The sequence below is a fragment of the Callorhinus ursinus genome, unplaced genomic scaffold, assembly GCF_003265705.2.
Source record: "Callorhinus ursinus isolate GAN/ISIS: 27379988/994484 unplaced genomic scaffold, GSC_fseal_2.0 scaffold51, whole genome shotgun sequence".
NCBI classification, from domain to species: Eukaryota; Metazoa; Chordata; class Mammalia; order Carnivora; family Otariidae; genus Callorhinus; species Callorhinus ursinus.
The window spans coordinates 9,291,554-9,315,392 of record NW_027397113.1 but is presented as its reverse complement, the minus strand read 5'-3'; the positions used below and the strand labels follow the sequence as shown (position 1 = coordinate 9,315,392).

The 23,839-nt window shown below is 52.3% G+C and overlaps 2 protein-coding genes across 2 annotated transcripts; one reads left to right on the top strand and one right to left on the bottom strand.

Moving 5' to 3' along the window:
• Nucleotides 1–620: 620 nt before the first annotated feature.
• Nucleotides 621–11,095, bottom strand: PRPF19 (pre-mRNA processing factor 19). The gene is made up of 16 exons (XM_025878995.2): nt 10,852–11,095; nt 9,035–9,184; nt 8,774–8,850; nt 7,874–8,015; nt 7,717–7,790; nt 7,538–7,600; nt 6,659–6,700; nt 6,450–6,524; nt 6,018–6,093; nt 5,749–5,858; nt 4,139–4,294; nt 3,845–3,914; nt 3,530–3,615; nt 3,049–3,219; nt 2,807–2,912; nt 621–1,131 (listed from the first exon to the last, which is right to left on the bottom strand). Exons 1-16 carry the CDS (start codon nt 10,868–10,870, stop codon nt 1,034–1,036), a joined length of 1,515 nt encoding a protein of 504 aa, XP_025734780.1. The 5' UTR covers nt 10,871–11,095; the 3' UTR covers nt 621–1,033.
• A 4,162-nt stretch (nt 11,096–15,257) lies between these two features.
• On the top strand, nt 15,258–23,260 carry TMEM109 (transmembrane protein 109). Its single transcript, XM_025879066.2, has 4 exons — nt 15,258–15,417; nt 19,966–20,210; nt 21,079–21,181; nt 21,638–23,260. Exons 2-4 carry the CDS (start codon nt 19,974–19,976, stop codon nt 22,027–22,029), a joined length of 732 nt encoding a protein of 243 aa, XP_025734851.1. The 5' UTR covers nt 15,258–15,417; nt 19,966–19,973; the 3' UTR covers nt 22,030–23,260.
• Nucleotides 23,261–23,839: the final 579 nt, after the last annotated feature.

Genomic DNA, 23,839 nt, shown 5'->3' with positions numbered 1-23,839 from the left:
TTGTCCAGGGTCCTGAAGACCTCCCTGGGCCCCACCCCAGCCCCGCGGCCCACCTCTGTCATTGCCCCTTAGAAACTTCCCCTGCCAGCAACACCCCACCTCCCTTTTAGCAAATAAGCACTAAGACTTCAGCTTCGTTATCACGTGGAAGAGGCCACCCCACTTTCAGTAGCGAAGGAGCCCTACTTCCACTCCCAGAAGAGGCGTTGGCGATCTCATCTGTTGCTTTACTGTACTGGCAGTCTCCCCTGAAACCAGCTCTACTTCCAATGTTCAAAAGCCAGAGTCTGGAAGATCTTTTGGATTTCAGCTGACCTGGGACAGGGTCTGCAGCACCCACAGCAGAAGACTCCTTCCTGACAGGTTCACACTTCCTCACCAGCAAAAAAAGGCTATTTTCCCCTCATGTCCCCCTCTCTTCTCGGCTGCTGTGGAAGGCAACCCCACAAGGAAGTCGCAGCACGCGAGCGACATCTGGTGACACAGATGAATGACTCTGAAACACAAGGTCGAGGCCTGCAGAGCTGTGAAGGGCCGTGAAAGTCTTTCTGGCAAATGTGCTCCCTCCCCGACCTTCCCAGCTTGGGCTTCCTTTTATAGACACACACAGGGAGGTGCCGTTTATTGTTTTCTTTTTTTAATGAAACTAAATCACTGCTTACAAAAACCTGCAAGAGCCCTCATGCCCATCCCCTTCACACTTCCCTTGGCTCAGCCTCTCCCCATCTCCCAGGAACTGAAACTCAATGAACGCCATGAGGAGAGGCCCTGGGCTCCGACCCGAGCCTTCAAAGGGTGACAGTTCTACCTCCCATGATCCTTCCTGTCAGGCTGGAGGTGGCATGGATGAGGGTGGTCCCCGCCGCCGTGGCTCTCAGGTCACCACCCAGACCAGAGTGAAATGATGTGAATGCCCCGCCCCAGAGACCCCCCTCCCCCAGTAGTCTCTCCCCTTCCTCCCCCCCACCCCCCCACCCTAATTCTACCCCGCTACTGAGATGAGGCCCAGCTCCCAGATCCGAAGCGCCAGGGCCTACAGACTGTAGAACTTGAGGCTCCTGTCCATGCCCGTCGAAGCGATGAACTTGGCGTGGTGCCCAAAGGCCACCCCTGTGGTCAGGCCACTATGCTCTGAGGAGAGAGACAAGAGGCAGTGGTGAGGCTTCTCCTCCTAAGAGCTGAGAGCTGATCCAGAGGACACGCTCTCAAATCCAACCACTGCTCCCCGGGTCAGTGCTCATGTATTCCTTCCCCAGTCGCCTCTACACCCCCGAGGGCAGGGTGCTAGTCCAGCCTGCACACCACCTGTTCCTAGGGCCTTACCTGACGCCTGGCATACAGCAAGCGCTCTTGAGTTTTTGTTGTGGGCTGAATTAACAGATGAACGTCAGCGACCCCACCTGAGCTTTCGGGGCAACTGCAATTCTGCTCGGTTAAGTGCCAGAAGCGACTGGGAGCTGGCAGAGGGCACGACAGACCAAGCTGACATGGTCTCGTTCTTCCCCTTCTCACAACCTTAGTTTTACAGATTTAGCTGAGTTTTCACTTCAGTGTAAAACCTCACTGCTCAACTGCCTGGTATACGTTTGTACTTTGTAGTTAGTGCTAACTCCTTGCTTATCACTGAGACAGTTTCTTAGCATGTTCTAGTTCAGGGGGTTCCCACTTAGGGAACCTGGGCCCCAACACAGAGCAGGGCTGGGCCAAGGGCAGAAAAAGCTGGGTGACACGCCGCCCTGGATTCAGGTAGTTCATGAGCAGCAAAGCAAACTCCTTCTAGGTTTAGGGTTAACACCTGGCACCCTGACTAGAGAGCCCAGGCTGGGCTGCCAGCCCGCTGCTCTACCTCACTCAACTCCAAAACCCCGGAGTCCAGCGAAGGGTCACGGCTAGGCCTGAACACCCTTGCAGCACACACACTGAGCAGGGCTCAGCGAGAGATGGGGGGCGGGAGGAGCATGCTGGGGCCCACCCACGCCCTGCTGATGAGGGGGAGAATTTCATCAACAAGGACAGCAAGCAGCTGCCGTTCGCTCAGCTCCCCGGCGTGCAGCGGGCACTCTGCCATTGTGCGCGCCACTTCTGTGGCTCCAGCTGGGACATCTGCAAAGCAGTGCCAGTGTGACCTTTAAAAAAGAAGCTGCAGCTCTCGGAGAGCAAGTCATGTACCCAGGGCCACACAACTATTAGAGGAGGTTCGCAGCCTTTCTATCCACTGTGCTCGCACTACTTTTCTTCTCCAGTATCCACAAGTGCAATCAAGTGATTGTGAACTCGCTCCACTTCCGCTTTCCTGAGCGGGGTGGGAATTCCGTTAGTGCAAGGCCGATCTCAGTCACGGCTCCATCCCACAGCAGACAAAGATGCAATGCTGAGCAACGGCAAATCCTTCCTATGTGCCAGACACTGTTCTATGTACGCACGTGTATGTCATACACACAGCTACATCCTCTGTTTGTACGCATGTGTACACACATACACAGATAACTTCATATACACACAAACTCACCTAAACCTCACGACCAACCTGTAGAGTACGCACTGTTAGCATTCCCTAGAGAGACGGGGCAACTTGTCCAATGTCGCACAGCTTGAAGTGGACTTGAAGTGCTAGAGCTGGCATTTAAAGCCCAGCAGTCTGACTTCTGAGTTCATTTTCTTAGCCACTCAACTCTGTTGTCTCAGGTAGTGATGAAAAGCTGCCTAGGCAAACTCACGCCCGCCCCTAGAAATTCCTAGCCCAGTGGTATCTGCCCTCTTCATTCTGGGCCAGGGCACCCAGGGGCCTTGGGGTCCCAGACCCTACCTGTGAAATGAAGAATCTCTGTCCACTGCTTGCAGATGTAGATCTGGACATCCGTGCCCCCGAGGGCCAGGTAGGTACCGCTCTGGTCAAAGATCAGTGACTTCACCTGCCAGAACCAGGAGAGAGGTCGCACGAGAACAGAAACTACGGGGCAGTCAGGGATGAACAGAAGTTAGATCAATTTGGTGAATAACCGACAAGTGAGGAGCCACAACCGACAGAGTGGGGTGGGGGGGGCACACCTCAAAGTTGTTATCCAGCTGCAGTGTCTTGAAGTTTTTAAGCTTGCGCAGATCCCAGAGCTTGACAGAGGAGTCATCAGCCGCCGTAGCCAGGTAGTAGCCATTCTCCGAGAAGGCAATGCTAGTGATGGGGCCCGAGTGGCCGGGGAAGTTGGCCACGTTGGTGCGCTCCTACGATTGGACGATGGGTAGCACAACATCACCCACTGATCACGAGAGGGAGAAGATGGAGTTCACCAAATGCCTACCTCTGAGCCAACCTGCTCCATCCTTCCGGGAAGGACTACTAGCAGGAATGGGAGAAGCAGAAGGCCCACCCCAGCAACCCCGGACCACACCTATCACATCACACACACACACACACGGCCACAGTCTCTCCACCTTTGGGATACCCCCAGGGCCAGGTGCCATCAGCATTTAATCACATCTCGTAGTCAAGAGCTCAGAACCTGGGCCTTAGATGGAGCCTGCCATGTCCTACCTTCAAGTCCCAGATCTTGATCTGCGAGTCCATGGTGCCTGTCCCAAAAATGAGCCCATCGGGGTGGAACTGCGCACAGGTGAGAGCTGTGGGAAAGGGAGACGGAGCTGTGGTCAGAGCCCACGGGAGAGACAAACACAGTGAAAGGTTCCTCGCTCTTCACACTGCTCACTATGCCCAGCACAATGCCTAGCACCTGGAAGGTGCTGGCGGCAAATGTTATTTTAAGAAGAAATGAGCAAATGACTAAATAAAACATAAGAAAAAAATGATAAGCAGCAAAAGACAGAGCCCAGCACCTCTGAAGCGACTTACAGCAGCCAGAGGTCTCATCTGTCACCTTGGTGAGCACACGCCCTGTCTGGATGTCAGAGAAGGCCCAGTACTGAAAAAACAGAGACAATGGAGCCAGTAAGAAAGTGGGTGCCCTTCAGGAAGGCAGGGACCCTATTTTGGCAAACTCTCGCAAAGCTAGCCCCTCTGAGCAGAGGAACAATTCTCCTCTGGGGTTCTGGGGAACCAGCTGGTGTTGGCAAGATGTTCCCTCCTCCCAGGATGTTCAAGCTCGGAGACCAGCAGGCCTCTGCAGCGTCCAGGCTGGGACCACACCTGGTCGTCAGAGGAGCTCAGGAGATAGTCCCCAGTGGCATGCAGGCTGAGGCCTGTCACAGCGCTCTCATGGGCCCGAACAACCTGCACACAAGAGGCATTCGGGACCGACCAAATCCTGATAGTAGCATCTGGAGAGGCAGAAAACACCAGCTCCTGAAAGGAAAGCGGAAGAGATGGACCATAACAATCTTACAAAAGGGGGCTGGGGACGGCCATAACCCCAACAACTGCTACTCTTTCAGCCCTGTCCTGCCGAGAGCCATCCATCCACCCAATGATGCCTAAGAGAGCCAACGGTAACTGCTATTTAAAATGGTAAATCAAACAGCGATGGCCTAGACGAAGAAGCCTAACTACCTAGAGGTAAGAAGGACAGCTGTACCAGAGAATAATTTCCCACACCGTTTCTAGGGCCAGAGAGAGCAATGTGGCTAGTGCAACTGAGGAACTGAGGTTTTTTTTTTGTTTTGTTTTAGTTTATTTTACTTTGTTTAAATAGACACACATAGCTACTGGCTACTGACAGGGATAGCAGAGGTCTGAGCAGCACTGGGGCTAGGAGGGGCTGCAAGGGCATGTTCCACGTTCCAGTACCTCCCACACTTCACCTCTGCAGGAGCAAGTTAATCCTCAAAAAAATTTGGGGCAGAGAGAACTTACATAGTGTCAGCCACCAATTATTTAGATTAGGACATTAAAAACTGTACAGCAGAACCAACTACCCAGGTTCGTCAACACAATTTTATAAGAGACATAACATATTAACACCCAGTCGGCAAGAAAGGAGTGCTTTCCATCTGAAATACATTTAGTTTTAGGGCTCCTGGCTGGCTCAGCCGGGGGAGCATGTGACCCTTGATCTCGGGGTCAGGAGTTCAAGCCCCACGTTGGGCACAGAGATTACATAAATAAATAAAACTTAAAGTAAATGAAAAACCAACAAGTAAATACATTTAGTTCCATAAAAAATTCATGTTATTCATCTACTTCTAATTTCCTTAAGGGACAGGGAAAAGGCTGACTGTCTGGGAAGCACAGACTCAACCACTCTCCCTACAGTCTGAGGCCCAAACTGTCCCAGACCTCAAGACTCAAATCCTGTAAGGTCAGTAATCTGGTCTAATGAGCTGCCTTTGCCACCTACGCCAGCACCCATCTATTTAAGCCCACACCACTTTCAATAGTCAACATCAAATTCCCCACCCCCAACCCCATAGGACCATGGGAATGTGGACAAACCTGTCCTTCCCAGATATGCTGAGTCAAGATTTTGCTGAGCTTTATTTTCCATAGTTTGTATTATAGATACTGTAGGGTTTTTCCTCTTCCTAACGTAACGTATGACTGTGAATATGCTTATTCAAGCTCTCCGTTTCCTCTCTTCCCCTGCTCTGAAGGCCACTGCTCTAGGAGGTTCTACAGAGAACAGGGCAACCCCATTACTGCAAACAAAGGCCTAGTGCCCACTCTGGAGGCTCAGCGCTTCCCTGGGCCCAATTCACTTCAACAAGGACACAGCAGGGCACTGGGTGACTGGGCCGCGACCCTAAGCCACTGCAACAGGCCTCAGGAATGAGAAACCCAGGGTGACTGGCAGAACACTTTACCTGGGAAGGATGAAACACCACACTGGTGACTTTCTTGGTATGGCCTTTGAGGGTGGCCAGGATTTGCTCAGAACTCTTGTCGAAGACGACAACATTTTTATCCGCCCCACCTAGAAAGGACCCAGATGAGATCCAAAAATGAGTCACGCCCAGCTGGGTCCCTCTGCTGAAGAAGGTACTTTTGTCCCCAGACCATGCAGAGGACAAGGAGCATGCACCTTCCCCACCAGCCTCCCTGCCTTGGCCTGCTGGGCCTGGCTGGCTCTCACCAGTAAGGATCTTGTTGGTGTCGGCAGGACAGAGGTCCAGGGCGAGGATCCCAGGAATGCTGGCACTGTGCAAACCCTGAACAGAGGGCACAACATCAAACCCAGTCGTGGCGGAATGCAGGCCGGCCATAAAGCCACACAAATCCCCCATTCCATCCCCAGGCCCGGGGAACAAGAGCGACTTGGGTTTCTCATCCACTGCACTTGGCCTTCTGCCTGGACACAGCGCCGCCCTTGCGGCATTACTGGGAAAGCCAGCACCAGACAAGATGAGAAGCCCCGAGAGCTCTGCAGCCGGGCAAGAAGCCCGGGCCGGGGCCGTGCACAGCTCTACAGCCACCACTCCCCATGCTGGCCGCCCAGCCCAGACACCGGCCCAGACGCCACGGGGGGGCACCCTGCCTCCCAGTTACCGGGGACCTGGCCACTCACCACGTGGGATGCCACCTGCCGGTATTTGCTCAGCTCCTCCGGCTTCACCAGCTCCTCCGGCACCGTCTTCCCTCTCTGAGAAAAAGCAAAAGCCCCCCAACAAGAGCGGCAGTGAGTGCAGGATGCAGTGACCTCCCCCTCCCCCAAAGGCGGCAGCCGCCTTCACTGGCCAGCTCTCCCCTGGCTCCTCTGGCTCCGGGAGGACTCACCTTCTTACGCTCCGTGGTGAGCACAGTGGCCTTGTCTTGAAGCTGGGTGAGAGAGAGGAACAGGCGCAACATGAGAGAAGTTGCTTTGCCAGGGCAGCAGCATACTGGACACTGGTCACATCGGCAAGTGTCATCTGCCAGGTTCTGTGCTAAGGCCTTACGGGCATTCCCTCTTCTTACTCACACCCCAACCTGATGAGGTGGTGCTGACCTTACTTCACAGAGGAGGACACTGAGCCTCAGAGGAGTAAGGTCACTTCCCCAGGTCCCCAAGGCCTCAGCAGTGACAAATGGCAGAGTGAGCACCTGAACCAGCTCCCACACCAAGTCTACACCATCAAGAGAGCGGAGATGCAAGGTCAGCAGAGACAAGACACAAACAATTAACTCCTACACAAGGCGAGTTCTGTGAGCACAACAGGGTGCTGGCCCTGGAATCTGGCCCGCTCTGCCTTTGAATCTTAGGCTCCGGTTCTTTATCTGTAAACTAAAAATGGCAATTCCCCTTCTGTCTCGCTCAGAGAAAACACATGAAAACGTGTAACAAAGTGTTTTACAATCTGCAAAGAACCCCCTTAACAGTAAAAGCGACAAGTTGCACTTATAAGTAATCTCAAAAGTCTACAAAGTAGACACTGTTATTCTCAGTTTAGAAACAAGCAAAATGAGATACAGTGTTGGTTAAGTCAGCCCGAGGTCATAAAGCTTCTAAGAGGTGATAACAAAGCATGAACGTGGGCAGTGCAGCCTGAGTCTGTGCTCTGCACCCCTCTGCTTGAGTCCCACATGGATGGGACTTCTATTCATACTGGACTCAAGGCAGAGGGTGAGAAGTGAGGGCCCACGAGCATTCCCACTGAGTGACTTCCCACAACTTACCTTCTGGATAATCTCGGGGGTCATTCCCACCAGCTCACCCAAATCCATCGGCTCGCCTGCACCCTGAAGACAAGAAAGTTAAAGGTTAGGGAGGCACAGAAAGCCAAAGACATGTGCAGAAGAACCATGTGCAACACCGCACACAGGGGCTGTGGATTGGGGTGGGGGGGCATACTCACCGCAACACTTGGCTGTGAGCTTGGCACGGCCTGCGGCACGATGAGACCAGCCTGTGGTTTCAGGGTGGCCAGAGCTGCGAGAGAAGAACACGTTAGAAATGGGGTATTACAAAGCAGGACCAGCCCAGAGTGGGGGATGGTGGGGCCGAGGCTGCACCTTCTCGGGCAGCTGTAACTTCCTTGGTGAGACGGGCAATGACACGGCAGGCGGCATCATGCTGGTACAGAGCATGGGACAGCTCTTGGCGGGTCGTCTGCAGCTGCTGGCGCAGAGTGAAGCTGTGCAGCATGACTGCATCCTGGGGAAGGGAAACGCCACTGTGAGGGGGTAGGGAGGAGCAGGAAGCACCCAACAGAAGAGTCAGCCCTTGATCAAGAGGACACTGCCCCGTATTCCCATAACCTGTACCAGTACAAGTAACTCAAGCGATAAATGAGGGACCAGGAATGTGCTGGCAGCCACTCTGGAGCTGCTACCCCACACCAAATACTGGGCACAGAGAGGAGTGGGAGCCCGCTCTTTTGCACCCCCATCTCCTCTAATTTACTGGCAAATCTCAACGTCAGGCCGTCACCTCCCCACAAGGGAAGAATGCTGCTGCTGCTGCCATTTATGGACTGCCCTCATTGTGTCAGGTACTGTGCAAGACAGTCGCTCAAGATGTATTCACTCATCCATCTTTTAGAGAGCCTATTACATACAGTGCAGCTCTTGGCGCTGGGGATATACTGATGAATAAAACAAATCCCTGATGTCACAAGGTTTATACTCTAACCTTATTCTAATTCTCCCCCAAACCCTGAGAGATTGGCACAAATCCTTGTCCTACAGTCAGGAAAACCAGGACTCACATATGAGCAAATTGCCCAAGGTCATATGGCAAATGAGCAAGGGAGCTAAGTGTGGAACCCAGATCTGTGTGAGCTCAACAACCAGGCTCCTCCTCCACTATCATCCTGCCCCTCAAAAAAAAAGCTCCATCTTTCCCAACCCAAGTCTTAGAGCAGTGGTCCCCTCTCTTCAAGTAGAGACATCAGTTCTCTTCCACGGACTCACCCACTCATCCTGCAAGGCTTTCAGAATGGCTGGGATGCTGGTAGCAGAGGGAGGCTTGGGTCGGATTGGGTGAGCAACTGCCAAGAGAGGGAAAGCGGGTATGAAGAACCATAACCCGGGGACTCTTCCTCTCCCCGACCTCTTTTCCCTTTAGCCTGCATTAACAGAACATCATCTCCTCCTCCAGTGCGCTGGCACCACCTCCCAACTTCTCAAGCTCTGAGCTAAAACAGCCCTGGTCGGAGGCCAGCCACCAGGCACCTTTGATGTCAATGAGCTGCTCCTCGGACAGAGGCTGGTTGTTGATGGGGTCTGTACCATTCTCTGCAATATACTTCTCAATGAGCCGCCGCTCGTAAACATGATTGGAGACAGGGGACACGCACGGGTGCTCTGGCACTTCATTGGAGACTGTGGAGAAAAGGCAGGCAGTGAGCTTGGAGTGGTGAAAGGGACCCTGGGACAAAGGGATGCCTCACAGGCAACTGGCCCCAACAAAACCACACGTCCCCACATTCAACTAACAGAAAGCAGGACATGACACCAGTTTTGCAGTGTCCCCAGCATCTTTTCAGCTATATAACTAGCTTCTCCATCACTCTCCGGACAGGTAGTCAACCAACAATTACCGCATGACTACGATGTGCCACGTACCTACAGAGCAGTCAATAATCCCCGCCCATCTCCGTCTGGAACAAAGATACCCAGGCACCCATTATACTCCAGGACACCGGAATACACATGGCCACTCAAATCTCAGTCTAAAGCCAAGATGGATTATCACAAGAAATTACAAGTGTTACATTAAGAAGAAACACTTACATGGCATTCATCAGGTGCCAAGCATGCCTGTAAACATTTTCCATAGATTGACTCATCCTCACAACAACCCCCAGCAGAGGTATCATTGACATGCCTGCCTCAGTAGACTATGCACCCTTCAGGATAGGGATGACAGCTGGTCTGACTTCCAGTACAATGTAGATGCCCAGCAGGCATCCAGTAAACATCTAACAAAAACATCTAAACACAATCAAATGAAACAAAGGATGGTGCTGGGAATATGGAAAAAAAACCTTCCTCGAGGCTGAAAGAAAACAATGAATGTGAAAATACTTTGCAAACTTTAATTTCTTCACTATGAAAGATTCCTTTATCTGGCCCTCATTTCCCTTCCTTCCTCCCTCCTTTTGCAATCATGGAGAGGTTCTGAGAAGAGCACAGCGCTTCCAGTTGGAAGCAAATAGAGAAAGGGATGTTCTAGTAACCTGATGACACAGTGAGAATGGAAAACATCTGCATGCCGCATTAAAATACCAAAAGGAAAGACCGTGCAAGGCAGGGGAAAAAAAGCATGGATCTGGGGTCGGAGAAACGACCTCCACCACCCAGCTCCGCCACAGTCTCCTCCAGCCTTACATCGTCTTCTGTAAAACCCCGATCTTCCTTTCTGCTTTGGAGAATTCTTGTGAGGATAAAATGAGATCACGGACTTGGAAGCGCCGCGTCAACCAAAAGCTTTATAAATGTGCGCTGTGTTTGGTAGTCGTACAGGGTGAGGCTGGGAGCCAGGGACCTGGATTCCAGCCCTGTCACTGCCTCTAACTTGCTATGTGACCTTCGCAAATTGCAGAATCTCTGACTACCCGAGCGGGACCTCAGACGTCATGCAGTGCAATGCCCTCTTTTTGCAGATGTGGAAACTGAGGCCCAGAGCCTGCGCCAGATCACAAAGCCAATCGGAAGGGAGATCCTGCACAAGCCCGATTCCTACACCACAGCTGCTTCCCTGCACCAGCTCCCTCCATCCAGGCCTCAGTTCACTGCGTAAACAAGGTGCTTGGCCTCAGTGACGTCTGCGACAATAAACTTGAGGCGTTATGTAAACTGTGAAGCGCTGCGCAAATGCACCCCACGCCGAGGAGGAGGAGGACCCCCGCGCTGACAGGCCGCCGCCCTGCCCCCAGGGAGCCCTGTTTGCGCCTCCGCCCCGACCCCGGCGCCGCAGCGGCCCGCAGCTCCTCCCGCTCCGCGCTCCGGCCCCCTGCGACCCGCGATCGGCCGCAGCCGACACTCACTAGAGCAGATCAGGGACATGGCGCCGTCGCTGCGCTCCGAGGCGCCTCACACCGGGCTCCGGGATTCGCTTCTGCGCGCCCCCCCCCGGGCCGCTTCCGGTTCCCCGCTGCTTCCGGGACGCTCCGCGGCTAGCGGGGAGCGACCCAGCCGAGCGATGCTCGTGTAGCGCTTCACGTGGGGCAGCGGCCGGTCGCGCGCCTCAGCCTCCAGCACCTAACGGAAACTGCCCTTTCCCAGAATGCAACCGGGCAGGAAAGGGCCCGCCAGGGAACCTTCGGCCATTTCCGGACGGACTCGGCGCCTTCCGTAAAGCGCTCCCGGGGACGGGGGCCGAGGAGGTCCCAAACTACATTTCCCACAATGCAGTGGGATTTTTAAAGCCAATGTTTTGAGCAACACTTTCTTGAGACCGTCGTCTTACAAACTTTGGAGTGTATGAGAATTTCCTAACGAACTTTTTAAAATACATCTTCCTGGGGTCTACTTTAGAGAGTCTGCATTTTTCGTGTGTGCCCCACGTGATTCTGAGGCAGGTGTATCTCCGACTACGCCTTGAGAGACAGGGCTAGGTGACCGCGAAGAAAGCGCAGATGCAGATGGGCAGAGACACTAGCACTGAGGAAAAAAACTGTTCTGGTTCTGCCTCTACTGCCAATTTGCGCTGTGATCGTGGGCAAGTCATCACCTTCTACACCCCTCTCCTACATGACTTCCAGGCCCCTTCCAGCTCGGCTCTGTCGGGTTCTAAGTGGCTATCTATAAGAGGTTCTAAGGAATCATGTACAGAACACGTGGTGTGGGCTATAAGGGATCCAGACAAAGCAGGACAAACAAGTGTGATCAGTGAAGTGTTCGTGGCTGAGGAGGGGTGAATGAGCTGGATTTTGACAGGTAGGCAATATTCAGATAGAAGGGGAGAACAGAAGGCATCCCAAGAAGAAGAAGAGCATGAGCAAAGGCTTGGAGAGAGGAATAAAATTTACAGGTTTGAGGGGCAGTATGGCATAGTAGCCAAGAGCAGCCTGAAGTCTGAAGTCAGATTGCGGGTGCTCTAATCCCAGCCCAGCCAGCTAGTAAACTGTGTGAACTTCTCTGCCTTAATTTCTTCATCTGTAAAATAGGGGGAATGATAACAAAGGTTGAACTAGCTCATAGGGTTGTTGTGAGGAGTTAATATTTAAAAAGTGCTTTGGGGGGCGCTGGAGTGGCTCAGTGAGTTAAGCGTCCTTCTCTTGATCTCAGCTCAGGTCTTGATCTCAGGGTTGTGAGAGTTCAAGCTCCGCTTCTAGCCTACTTAAAAATAAATAAAATAAATAAAAAGTGCTTTGGACTTTGCCTGGCACATAGCCAGTACGATATACATATTCAGGTTTGTTATCATTATCCCTGAATCCAAGCAAGATTGTCCAAACTACTATTATGTCTCCCCTGCAGCAGTAAAACAGCATCCTAATTGGTCTTGCTTCCAGCCTAGCCTTCTAATTCACTTTTTACAGAATAGCCAGTGATCCACTTTCCATGAAAAATCTATTCCTGCTACTCCCCAGCCTTTCCATTCATCCAACAAATATTGATTGGGTGCCTCCTAAGTGCCAGACTCCACTCTGATAACTGGAGATACAAATGGTGAACAAGGTTTCTGCTCTCTTGGAGCTTACATTCTTTTTTTTTTTTTTTTTTTTTTTGGAGGGGGGCAGGGTGGTGGGGTGGCAGAGACAATCAATACATCAGAAGAAAATTCCAGAGTGGTAAGTGCTAAGAATAAAACAAATCAGAGAAAGATGGATAGGAGGTGGTGTGGCTGGGAGAGATGGGTTGCTTTAAGCAAGATATTCAGGGAGGGCATCTCTGAGGAGGTGACATTTTTGCCGAGACCTGAATGAGGGAGAGTGTTTCTGGCAGAGAAAACTTGCCCCCAAGTCCTGCACCATCTAGCCCCTATTGACCCCCACCATCACACCTCCTCTTCCCTGCAGCCACACTGGCCTTTCAAATCCTCAAACTTAGCCCCTCTGGCTGGTTCCACTACTTGTGCCTGGCTCACCTTCCTCCCCTCTCCTCCCCTCCTATTCTCACCAAAGTAAACTTTCAATCTCATCTTAAATGGCACTTCCTCTGGGGCCTTTTTCTTGACCCCTGACTGAAGTTTAGACCCCAAAGCACCCTGTAATTCTCCTTCAAGCCATTCTGGTAGCTATAATCATTTGATTATTTAATTGCTTACAAGTGTCTGTTTGATATCTGTGTTCTCCACTAGACTTAAACTCTGTGACATCAGGAACCAGGACCATTGTTCTGGTCACTGTTGTTCCTCAGAGTCTAACACAGCACCTGACACATAGTGGGAACTTCATAACTGTTGTTGCTTGAATGACAGGCTGCCTGACACCAAGTATCTTGAATATTTGGATTGATAGGGAATGAAATGGATGCATTTAGTCAGGGCCTTGAACCAGAGGCTAATTAGACTTGATTGGGCCGGCAGCAGAACAGCAGCTGAGCTGTGGAGTGATAGCTACACTTCCAAAAGATTCCTCTGGAACATACTTACTGGATAAGTTGGAGGAGAACAGACTGGAAGAAGAGAGCCAGAAATTCATCTGTTGAACAAATCCTTGTTGAGTACCTACTGTGTGCCAGTCAAGCACTATCCTGGGCACTAGGGATACCACTGTGAGCAAAAGCAGAGGTGTCCCTATCCTGGGGAGCTTAGGGCTGTGACTGAAGAATGGAGAAAACAGGCAGTCCTTTCAAGGCTTGTGAATTTCAAAAGCCAGCCCCTCAGGGATAGAAAGGATATAGGGTTAATAATAGGAGTAAATATTACAGGTAAGAACTTGATCTCAGAGTCCTCCCCACGCCCCCCAATCTCAAACTTTCACAGGGGAGCAAAAGATCCCCTAGGCAGGGAAGGAAGACATAGTAAAAAAGGGTATATGCGTAGCTGTAAGTTAGCACCTTGAGGAAGGAGCTCTCTGCCTTGCTCCCTTGGCCAAGGCTGCTGCTACTCGGGAACTAAGGGGACATGTTGGCCAGTAACCCAGAAGAAGCTCCATTTCTCAGGTGAACTTAGTGGCAACCTGTGTGGGCAACTGATGGAAGAGTAGGCAAGACAATGCAGCTCAACTGACAGGATTAGTGACACTTCGGCCCCGTGTTAATTTTCCAAACACTGTGTACACTCTGAAAACCAAGGTAGGAAGAACCCCCAAGTGAGACTGTTTCTACTACTCAGATGGAAAAGAGCTGAAAAGAAACTGACTTGTCATAGCAGGGGTGGGAGTGGGGAGTTACATTTCTTGCACAGCAATCTGTGACCTGAGATTGGTAGTCCTACAAATCAGAAACCTCTCACAAACAAATGTAAATTTGTAACTGTTAGAAAAGCTGCAAGGTGAGGCCCAGGATGCTACCAGAGCCTGTTCTGGAAGAAAGAGAACCTTAGCTTAGTTAGGAAGATGGATGCGGCTGAGAAACATCTCAAGGAAAGAAACAACTGGAGGAGGGGACAGGCTGGTTACTGCTGAGTTGTGTAGTCCGGGAAGAAGGCACAATTAGAAGGCTGACCCAGGGAGGGTGGGAAAAAAAGAGTTCTGTTTTAGAATGTTGAGCTTCAGGAACTGTTTTAACATCTAAGGGGGAGATTTCCTAAGGCAGCCAATGTGAGAGAGGTATTCAGACAGCAACTTGGATTTTTTTTTTTTTAATGTTCACTCTCGTAACTTGATTGAATCTCCACACCCTACTGTGAAGTGAAGTGATATTTTTAGGACTGTATAGGAAAGGCGAAAAGCTGTGGTCAAGAGGGATGAAGCAACGTGCCTAGAATCACAAAGCAGACAAGGGATCGCCTCATCCCAAACCCCTTGTTGTTCGCCTTCACGATCTTGCCTTTTTTATTTATTTTTTTTTTTTTAGAAATGGGGTCTGGAAGTTGGTTCCTTTCCTTCTCTAAAATTGAGTGAACAATTGGGAGCCATCTGCAGGGTTCCGGGTGTGCAACTGCTCTCGGAGGGGGCGGATGCAACTTCCAAGCGCTGGCACCTCTTACTGCTCCTCTAACACCTTTTTTCCTTTGTGCCTTTTTAGCGCGAAAGTTCCTCAAAAGACCAGGTGCCTCTTGATTAGAACTACATTTCCCACAAGGCCCCAGGAAGCACTGACTAGCCCGAAACTACATTGCCCGGAATGCTGAAGTATTGAAGAGAGGGATAGGCTTTGACTCCGAATTTCAAAGATCAGTTTATTTACTTCACAGCCCAGTTATAGTCACTCCTTCCCCCTTTCCTGCCAGAAACTTCCGTTCCCAGCTCAAACTTCCGATCCCACTCTTTTTCGATGGGAATGCTTGGTTGGGAAAAGGGGGATGGGGTGGCAACCGTGATCAAGAGGGGCGCATGCGCCCACGGCTCAGGGTTTGGGCTGGGAGGGGGACTGGTTGGTCCCCAGGCTCATCCCGCCTTGCGCGTGCGCAGACGATAAACCAACGCCCCGGAGTTGAGGCGCGGGTTTGGTGGCGCGTTTTAGCGAAGTCGCACGTGAAGGGCGGTAGTGGCCGGAGCCGGGTGAGTACCAGTGGAGACCGGGGCCCAGGGGCAGAACGCGGGACGGGCAGGCGGCAGCCGCTGCAGGTGGGAGCGGGGTGGGGCCTCGAGGCCTGGCGAACACGCGTGGGGAGGGGTCCGACGGCGCCCGGCGAGGGAAACAAACTGGGGACCCGGATCCTGGTTGCTATGCAACAGGGGGCGTCGTTACTAGGTAACAGGGAGGCGCGCGTTTCCGGGGTGAAGAGGGTTCGGAGCTCTGCTCAGAGGTCCGGCTGAGGCGGGGCGGCTGCCAGGCTGGGGTACGAGGCTGGCGCTGAGCCCCCTCGACCCCACCTCACGGCCCAGCTTCCCGCGGCCTTGCTTTGAGCCCCTCGGGGTACCCCGAGTCCCTTGGGGTATCCCGAGCCCATGGGCCGCGCCGCGTCCCTTGCCAGCGACGCCACCCAGCAAGGCTTGGCAGGGGACTTGCTGTTTGAAATAGCACATGCCACTGACACCCTGTCTGGGGGAGGCTGGGCCCTGGGGAGGAAGCTGCCCCTTTGCCCGTCGCCCTGCCCCCAAACAGTTGCTGGGCAGCAGCTCTCAGGGGTTTAGCGGGGGCTGCCCCCACCTGCCGGGACGCTGACTTCATTTTCCTCAGTGGCAGCTTCGCCCCATCAAGGAGCTTCTTTTCAACGCAGCTGTGCTTCTCCGGTGGCCGCTGCCTATTTGGATCAACTTTAAAAATAAGCCTTTTCTCCCCACCTCTCCCTTGCTACTCTCACAGCTTCTTGGCGGTCGTCTAATATTCGTTTCACAACCATCTATTAGTCCTTGTTCTGTGCTAGGCGATGAGGATTCCAAAAAAAGTTGTCAAGTCTAACCGGAGGCGGTCAAAGGCTAATGGAGGAGGCTGGCCTATAAACTGCTAAATCAGGCTACAATGTAATGAGTGGTATATTGGCTGTCTGTGTACTGCAACATTTCTGTTGACCCTTAAGGTCTACAAAGCTCTTGCAGAAACGCGTAGTAGTTCTTAACCCTGCTTAACCCCATTTTGCATTGAGGAGATTGAAACTCAGATTAAGGAATAGGCATAAGGTAGTGGCTTCTAATTTGTGGCAGAACTGAGTCAGGGATGCAAGTCTTGGTTCCTTTGTCTACTGCCACACTTTGGAGGCTTTGCCTAAAATAGACTTCCTGCGCTGCTGATCGCTTGTGGCAGCTGTCTGGTTATGCATATCAGAAATCCTCTAGGGGCTCTAAAAACAAAATCCTGAGCCCTTCTTTGGGAGAGTCTAAGGTGGCCCCTCTTGGGGCAGACGTTCTTGCTTGAACAGGCTCTACAGACAGACCTTTCTGATGGGCGGCCAGAGCTGAGAACCACTCTTCTATGGGGGGCAGCTCTGAGCAATGATAGGGAAAATCAGGGCCAGCAGAGGGCACTAAATCAGCTGCCCCTCCTGCCACGTAGTGATTCACGGTGTGAAAGGAAGCTAACCAGAGGAAGGAGCCTTGGCAATGGGGTGTGTGGACTGCCCCGCCCTGTCCTCTTGGCAAACCACAGCTAAACATCTAGTGCCTCCTCACTACCTTAGTAAAGTGAAGCACTTTCCCAGCTGAGCCGGGTTCTCCTGGCCCTGCCTGAGCCATCTTACAGAAACCTGGACAGAAGTGGCAAGTCTCGCCATCTTTTCCCGTCCTCATATCTCTTGGTACAAAACCATGACCTCTAAGTCCAGCAGGTGGGTCATCTCCCAGTGGGAATCTGGATGTCCTCTCCCTTTGAGCTAGGTGGTGGAACTTTCAGTGCCTTGAGGGCAGGGACCGTGTCTTTCTGAGGCAGCAGAGGGGTGTGGAACAAAGAGGCAGGATTTAGATCCTGGGTTCTGGAGGCAAGGCCCAGTCCCGTTGTGTGAGCTTGAACAAGTCACTTGACGTCTCTAAGCCATAGTTTTCTGAGTAAAATGTGGAATCACAGAACCTTATCAGGTTGTTGTAAGAGTTAAATGAGATGGTGAGGAGACAAGCACTTTGTAAATTATAAAGCACCACACCCATACACAAATAAACATATGCTTAACAAGATACAGACACACTCAACTGGGGCAGGTGGCCGCTTGTGTACATAAATATAAATACACACATATACAATTTGTTGTTGTTGAATGCCTACCATTTGAGGCCAGGTATTGCAGGAGATGATGTTTAAGACCTACTTCCTCTCAGAGCTCGAGACTGCGTGGCTCTTGACTGCCATGGCTTCTCTTTATTAAAAGTATTTGATTGGGCTGCAGTGAGAAGGTGAACAACAGTGAGTCTGATCCTTGCTGCCTAGAAAGGACCTGGAAGAAATGAGAGGGAATCCTGTTAAATAAAACAATTGGAAGAAACAGACCAGCCAGTGAGCTGCACCCTTATCTGCAAAGGGCACACTGTAGAATCCTGCTAGATTTGGTTTCTGGTGCATTTCAAAAGGTCAGCTGGCAAGGCAATGATGGCTTCACAGGGGAGGGTTTATTCCAAGGTCCCCTAGCTCCCGTTGACTGGGGCAAATGGCTGCCTGAAAGTTGAGGCTAGCGCAGAATGCCGGAGGCTCCATGGGGGGAGCAGCTCACGTCACCCTGACCTTCTAAAACAGAGGAGACGACATCTGATCCCTCCTGGTAGAGGTCCTTGGATATAGGACCCAACCGAAGATAGCAACCCTGCTCTTTAAGTTCCCAGGGTGGTTATGACCCAGATAACTCAGGAACTGACCTGTGTTTTCCTCACGTCTGACCACTGGCAGGCAGGAACCATCTGGTTCTTGATTTATGCCAAAGAGAGTAGAATAAAAGGCTTCCCGGCCTGAGGTCTCTCCCCATGAATGCGTGTTTTGCAGCCCTGCTTGATTCCACAGACCTCAAGAGGAACTTAGGGCAGCTGTTTCTGGGCCAGAAAGTGCACGGATATGAAATTTTTATAACTCTTTCTTGGACTCTTCTCCATTCCACTAAGTAAGAATGGGAACCTCTTCCCTCTCTATCCTGGTGGCTCCCATTTCTGGCCAACTCCCCGAGTGATCTGGTAACTTCAAACACTTCAGATACCTGGCTGCTCCTGTACCTGGGGCCTGGCTTAGCCTCTGATCGCCGGTTCTCAATCACGGAAACTCCGTGCACCTACAGGTTTATTTCTGAGCCTGGAAGAGAACGGGATTTGCTGGTGCTGTTTGACATTTCTCAAGCACTGTGGCAAATGGAAGGTAGACTTGGCAAACATTTTTTTTGGCTGATCCACACCTGCTTCAGTGAATTGGTACTTGTTGGGCCTTAACTTGCCTGTAGCATCACGTTAGGCAAGCTCAGAGCACAAAGTGGTTAAGTGAATTGTCACCAGTAAATCACAGAGATGACTGGTAGATGCCAGGTTTATTTTAGCTCAAGAATAATCTGTTGCGTGACTTTCTAAATCACTTTTGAGACTGAATTTGGAGATGACCCAGCTGGGCAGCATGTGCCAGAGGTCCGACATCAGATGCACCTGGGTTTCAAATCCTGGTTTCCCCACTTACTGCTTCTCCCACCTCCGTTTCTTCATCAGTAAAATGGAGAAAAGTATAACAATGCCTACCTGATGGCGGCGATTGTACAAGATAGGTGGTGCGTGGTTCGCTTTTTATTAATAACAGTATCTTTCCCTAAAGGTTGTGCTTTAACCCTTTGTCTGCCTTGGAGGCTGGGGAGTTGAGATCATTCTGTGTCAGCGCATCTCATCTTGGCGCAGTGGAATCACCAGGGGAGATTTGCAGGTCTAAACCTAGGTCACAGCCAGTGACACCAGACACCAGGACCTGTGGGCTCGGGACAGAGGCATCGGTAGTTTGGAAGCTCCCAGGTGATTCCATTGAGCAGCCAGTTGAGATCCACTGTGTTACCTTCACTCCCAGGGAGTGTGCAGTTCGAAGCAGAAGCTCAGGTTCAAGTCCTGACCTTTCTACTTAGCCCAGTGACCTTGGGCAAATGCCTAACTCCTAAGTCTCAACTTCTTCTCATTTGTTACCAGGAGGGCGAGGAGGTTAATACCCACCTCGTACGATGGTCCTGCAGAGCAGATGGCATTATGTGCCGTTCTTTCTTGCTCAAGCACGTACCTGAGCGCTTCCCTTTACATCGTTACACAGCAGTAATCATATTTGTGTGCTATTTTTTAAGTTGCTTTTTTATATCAGCTTTATCTTAAGTAGATTATAACCTCCCTGGGGACAAAGCCTTACAGTCTCACACTTTTTTTTTTTTTTTAATACTCATAGCACCTAAGGCCCAGAAATGGGATTTTTAGAACTGGAATAATCCTAGCTCTTCTCATCCACCTGAAGGCATTGAAGAATACTTGCTGGTTAATTAATATGCAAGTGGTAAAGAATGTGAAGGAGGAACCCATGAGTCAGATGGTTGTGCCCAGCTTCAGTTGAAAGGCCCAGTTCCGCCTTTCTCAGCTAACAGGGTAGGGGTGGAGGAGGGTGTTGGGGCAAGTCATAGCTGGGCCAGTGGGTGTCCGTGCCAGTTCTGGCTCCCTGCTCACCCTGTGCTTCTCTCCTGGCAGACCCCGCCATGGCAGGCCCGGACAGCAGTTCACCGTGGGGCAAGCATGTGCTCAAAGTCATCCTGACGGTCCTAGTGGCCCTCGTCCTCCTCCACTCAGCATCATCCCAGTCCCATGCAGACTTTGTGCCACCAGGCCAGCACAAGAAGGAGGCCCCAGTTGATCTCTTGAGCCAGATAGGTCGCTCTATGCGGGGAACACTGGACGACTGGCTTGGGCCAGAGACCATGCACCTGGTTTCCGAGGTAAGGACGGTGGTCCCTGTTGTGACCACACACATTGAAGAGAGAGAAAGGGGGAGACGTTCATGGTCCCCCTGTCTTGGCTCCACATCCTCTGTGCGTCATAATCCCTGGTGCAGAGAGCCCCACATTCCACAAAATGAAGCCAGACGGTACCTGCTTTTTGCAGTCCCACTGTTTGATTCCTGCCCTGGGACCTTTAGCTCTTTCCCGTCTTCCTGCCCTTTCTTGTCAGAAACACTGGGAAATGAACCAGTCTTTATAAACCGATGTCGCTGAATGACGATAGAGTCTGACTTTGGTCTAAATCTGACCTAAAGTCTTAAATTGGCAAAATATCAAGACCTGAACCCTGTAGAGGTAGAGGTAGGTCTGACTCAGGGCGTAAGGCAGGGCTGTCTCTCCTCCCTAAGGGCATCCCAGGCGTGGCATCACAGTCTTTGCATAGGTCATTCTAAACAGTCCAGCCGCTCATTTGTAACATCCATCACCCAGTAGAGCTGATTGACCCCTTTTTCACTGAAACCTCCTAACCCTTCACAGATGTTGCTTCACACAACTTCGTGATTCCCTGGGAAGACCCCAATTTCACAGAGTGACTACCATAGAGATTTGTTGATTTCCCCCCACACATTCATCTACTACCATCACCAAAGTATTCTGGCAAGTCAGTTGAATGAGGGCACAGATGTCCCGAGTTCCAGTTCAGGAAGGACACACGGCCTGCTGTCCCTGCTTGGTGGGCAAACCTTTGGCTGAGAAGGAGGTGGGACCCGTTCGTCCCGGGCCTTGCCCGGGCGGGGGTCAGAGGCCTAAAGGAGAAGGAGCATGGTTGATTGTGGACTCATCTCCTGCCCTGCTGTTTCCACAGACCTTGTCCCAGGTGATGTGGGCCATCTCTTCAGCCATCTCAGTGGCCTTCTTCGCGCTGTCTGGGATCGCTGCACAGCTGCTGAATGCCTTGGGAGTGGATGGTGAGCGCCAGAGAACTGGTCAGGTCTCCCGGAGCTTAGCCTGTCACTTCCTTTTGGTGGGACTTTATCTTTTCAGGGCCCAGACTTTTTCCCAGCTGCTTGACACCTGCCGGGTTTCCCCAGAGGCAAGCATAAAAGCGGGCTAATGACTGCCACCTCCCAGGTGTTTGCTTCATGTCAGGCAGAGCATGGTGCTAAGCCATAGTATCTTATTTAACCCTTACCCGCAGCCCAGAGGATCACTCGCATTTTGCAGAGGAACCGGTTCAACCAAGGGCAGTTATCTACGCCCAGCCAGCAGGAGCGGGAGCTGAGAGTCAAGCTCCTATCTTTGTGACCCTGTGGGAAAGGGTTTTTCCTTTGTAAGGGGGTGTAGCTCCTCCCCCTTTTTTGGTTCTTGCCCCCTGTGCCCTGACCACTCCAGGTTGGCTGATTCTGTAACTCTCCCTCTTCCAGGAGACCACCTCACCCAGGGCCTGAAGCTCAGCCCGAGCCAGGTCCAGACGTTCCTGCTGTGGGGAGCAGGGGCCCTAGTCGTCTATTGGCTTCTGTCTCTGCTCCTTGGCTTGGTCTTGGCCTTGCTGGGGCGGATCCTGTGGGGCCTGAAGCTTGTTCTCTTCCTGGCCGGCTTTGTGGCCCTGGTGAGGTCCGTGCCCGACCCCTCCACCCGGGCCTTGCTCCTCCTGGCCCTGCTGACCCTCTACGCCTTGCTGAGCCGGCTCACTGGCAGCCGTGCCTCGGGGGCCCAACTGGAGGCCAAGGTCCGGGGGCTGGAGCGCCAGGTGGAGGAGCTACGCTGGCGGCAGAGGCGGGCGGCCAAGGGGCCCCGGAGCGTGGAGGAGGAGTGAGAAGGCCGCCGGACAAGGCCACCTTCACCGTACCAAAGAGCTGCACTGCTTCTGGATCGCACAGCCCTCCTTCCGGCCCCCGGCCCCTTTCTTGCCCTGTCTCTGAACTGTCAGAGCCTTCGTCCCTGCACCAGACCCCCTAGCTGAGAAGGAGGAAGACCATGACCCATGATGGTCCCCAGGAGCCCCATCTTCTGAGGTTCTCTGTCTGGAATTGGTTGTCCTAACCCTTTCTCTGCTCCCAGCCTGCCTCAGTCAGGCCGGGTTGGCAGGGTCTCCCCTGTGGCTTGTGCCTCTGCTCTCAGTGGACATCCCTGCCGTTGGTCTCCCGTGACTCAGCCGGCTCCCCTCTCCTCCTGCCTTGCCTTCTTCTCATGCTCTCGCTCTCCTGTCCTTCTGGAGCTCCTCCTCTGCCAAGTCCCCAGCTTCCTTCCTGTTTGTCTCCTCCTAGCCCTGCACTCCACCCAAACCACAGTCCCTCGAGGCATGTTCCTGTCCTCTTCATTGCCTAGCGAGGGGGAAGAGGCAGGGCATATGGGACCTGAGGGGAAGGGCTGGGGGTAGTTCCCAAAGGGTTTGGGAATGAGGATGTACATTGAGTGTGTTACAAGTGCCTTAATCCGAGCCAGCAGGGCCCTCTGCTTGCCCGCCGCTGTACTGTATGTAGGAAAGTGCACTGTGGCTGCTTTGTGTCAAGAAGAGAGTTTTCCCTCTCGGAATCTTGATTCCCCTTCAGCCAGAGCAAAAGGTGACTGCTTCATAGGCTTGTGCCTGCAAGTAGGACCCTGCAGTGGCCATCAGATCCCCTGTGGGGATTTCAGAGACACTGAAGGAGAAAGGAGGACTCCTCTCGTCCGCACAGCTCCGGACAGTTCTCCACCCCTCTCCCTCCACTCACTGCCACTAAGGAGTCGCTCATCAGGGTCCACCCCAGTGGCCCAGGGGGAGTGCAGAGCAGACAAACCAGAGCTGCACACCATGGCCCCTTCCTCTCCCAACCTCCAAGAGGGGCAGGGTGCCTGCCACCTGAGCCCTCTCCACCAGGGGTTTCCTTCTTCCTCTGAGGCTCTGGTGGCGGTGGGCGTCCTCTGCCAGGCCCAGCACATGATGTGAAGAATGAAGTCAGTGCCCAGTTCTTACTGTTAAGGTCTGATGTGGAATCACAGCAGCAGTGATATATATTTTTATCAGCGCTTGGTTTGTTTTAAATAAAATGCACGCTATTTTATTATCTCGTTCCATATAAAATGTATTTACTCAAAGTCTTGGATGGCTTTCATTTGTCCCTCCAGCTAAATCCATTTCTGCGGAGTGGCTCAGTTTTCTTGACTCCTCCCTGCAGGGGCAGTGTGAAGCTGGTAGAAAGGAAGGGAGAAGGGGGAGCAAAAAAGGCTGGTACCAGGTACCCTTCCCTCCTGGAGTGTGAGGAATGAAGAAGTCATGCCCCCTTTACAGAACTTCCAGGAACTGGCCCGCGCTCTTGGAAGTGTGTGTATGTGGGGGAGAGCAAGGAAGGGCACCCCTTCCCCCGTGGTGTGCAAGAGTCATGAAAGGCTGGCCCGAAGGCAGCCAGGAAATTTGCCTGCCCTCCCTCCTTCCCTCACCAGATGGGAGTTTCTGGCAATACGGTTCTCAACTTGGCCCGTAGGTTAAATCAGTTGTTTTGTAGAGGGGCCCAGGTGTGGGTTTTTTGTTTTGTTTCTTTCTTTTTAAGCTGCCACAGAGATGCTAATGTGCAGCCAGGTGCCCTGGTCCAGACCTCTCCTAACTGCCTGGTAGGCAAGGCTGGGCCAGGAGGCCAGGACCTGGG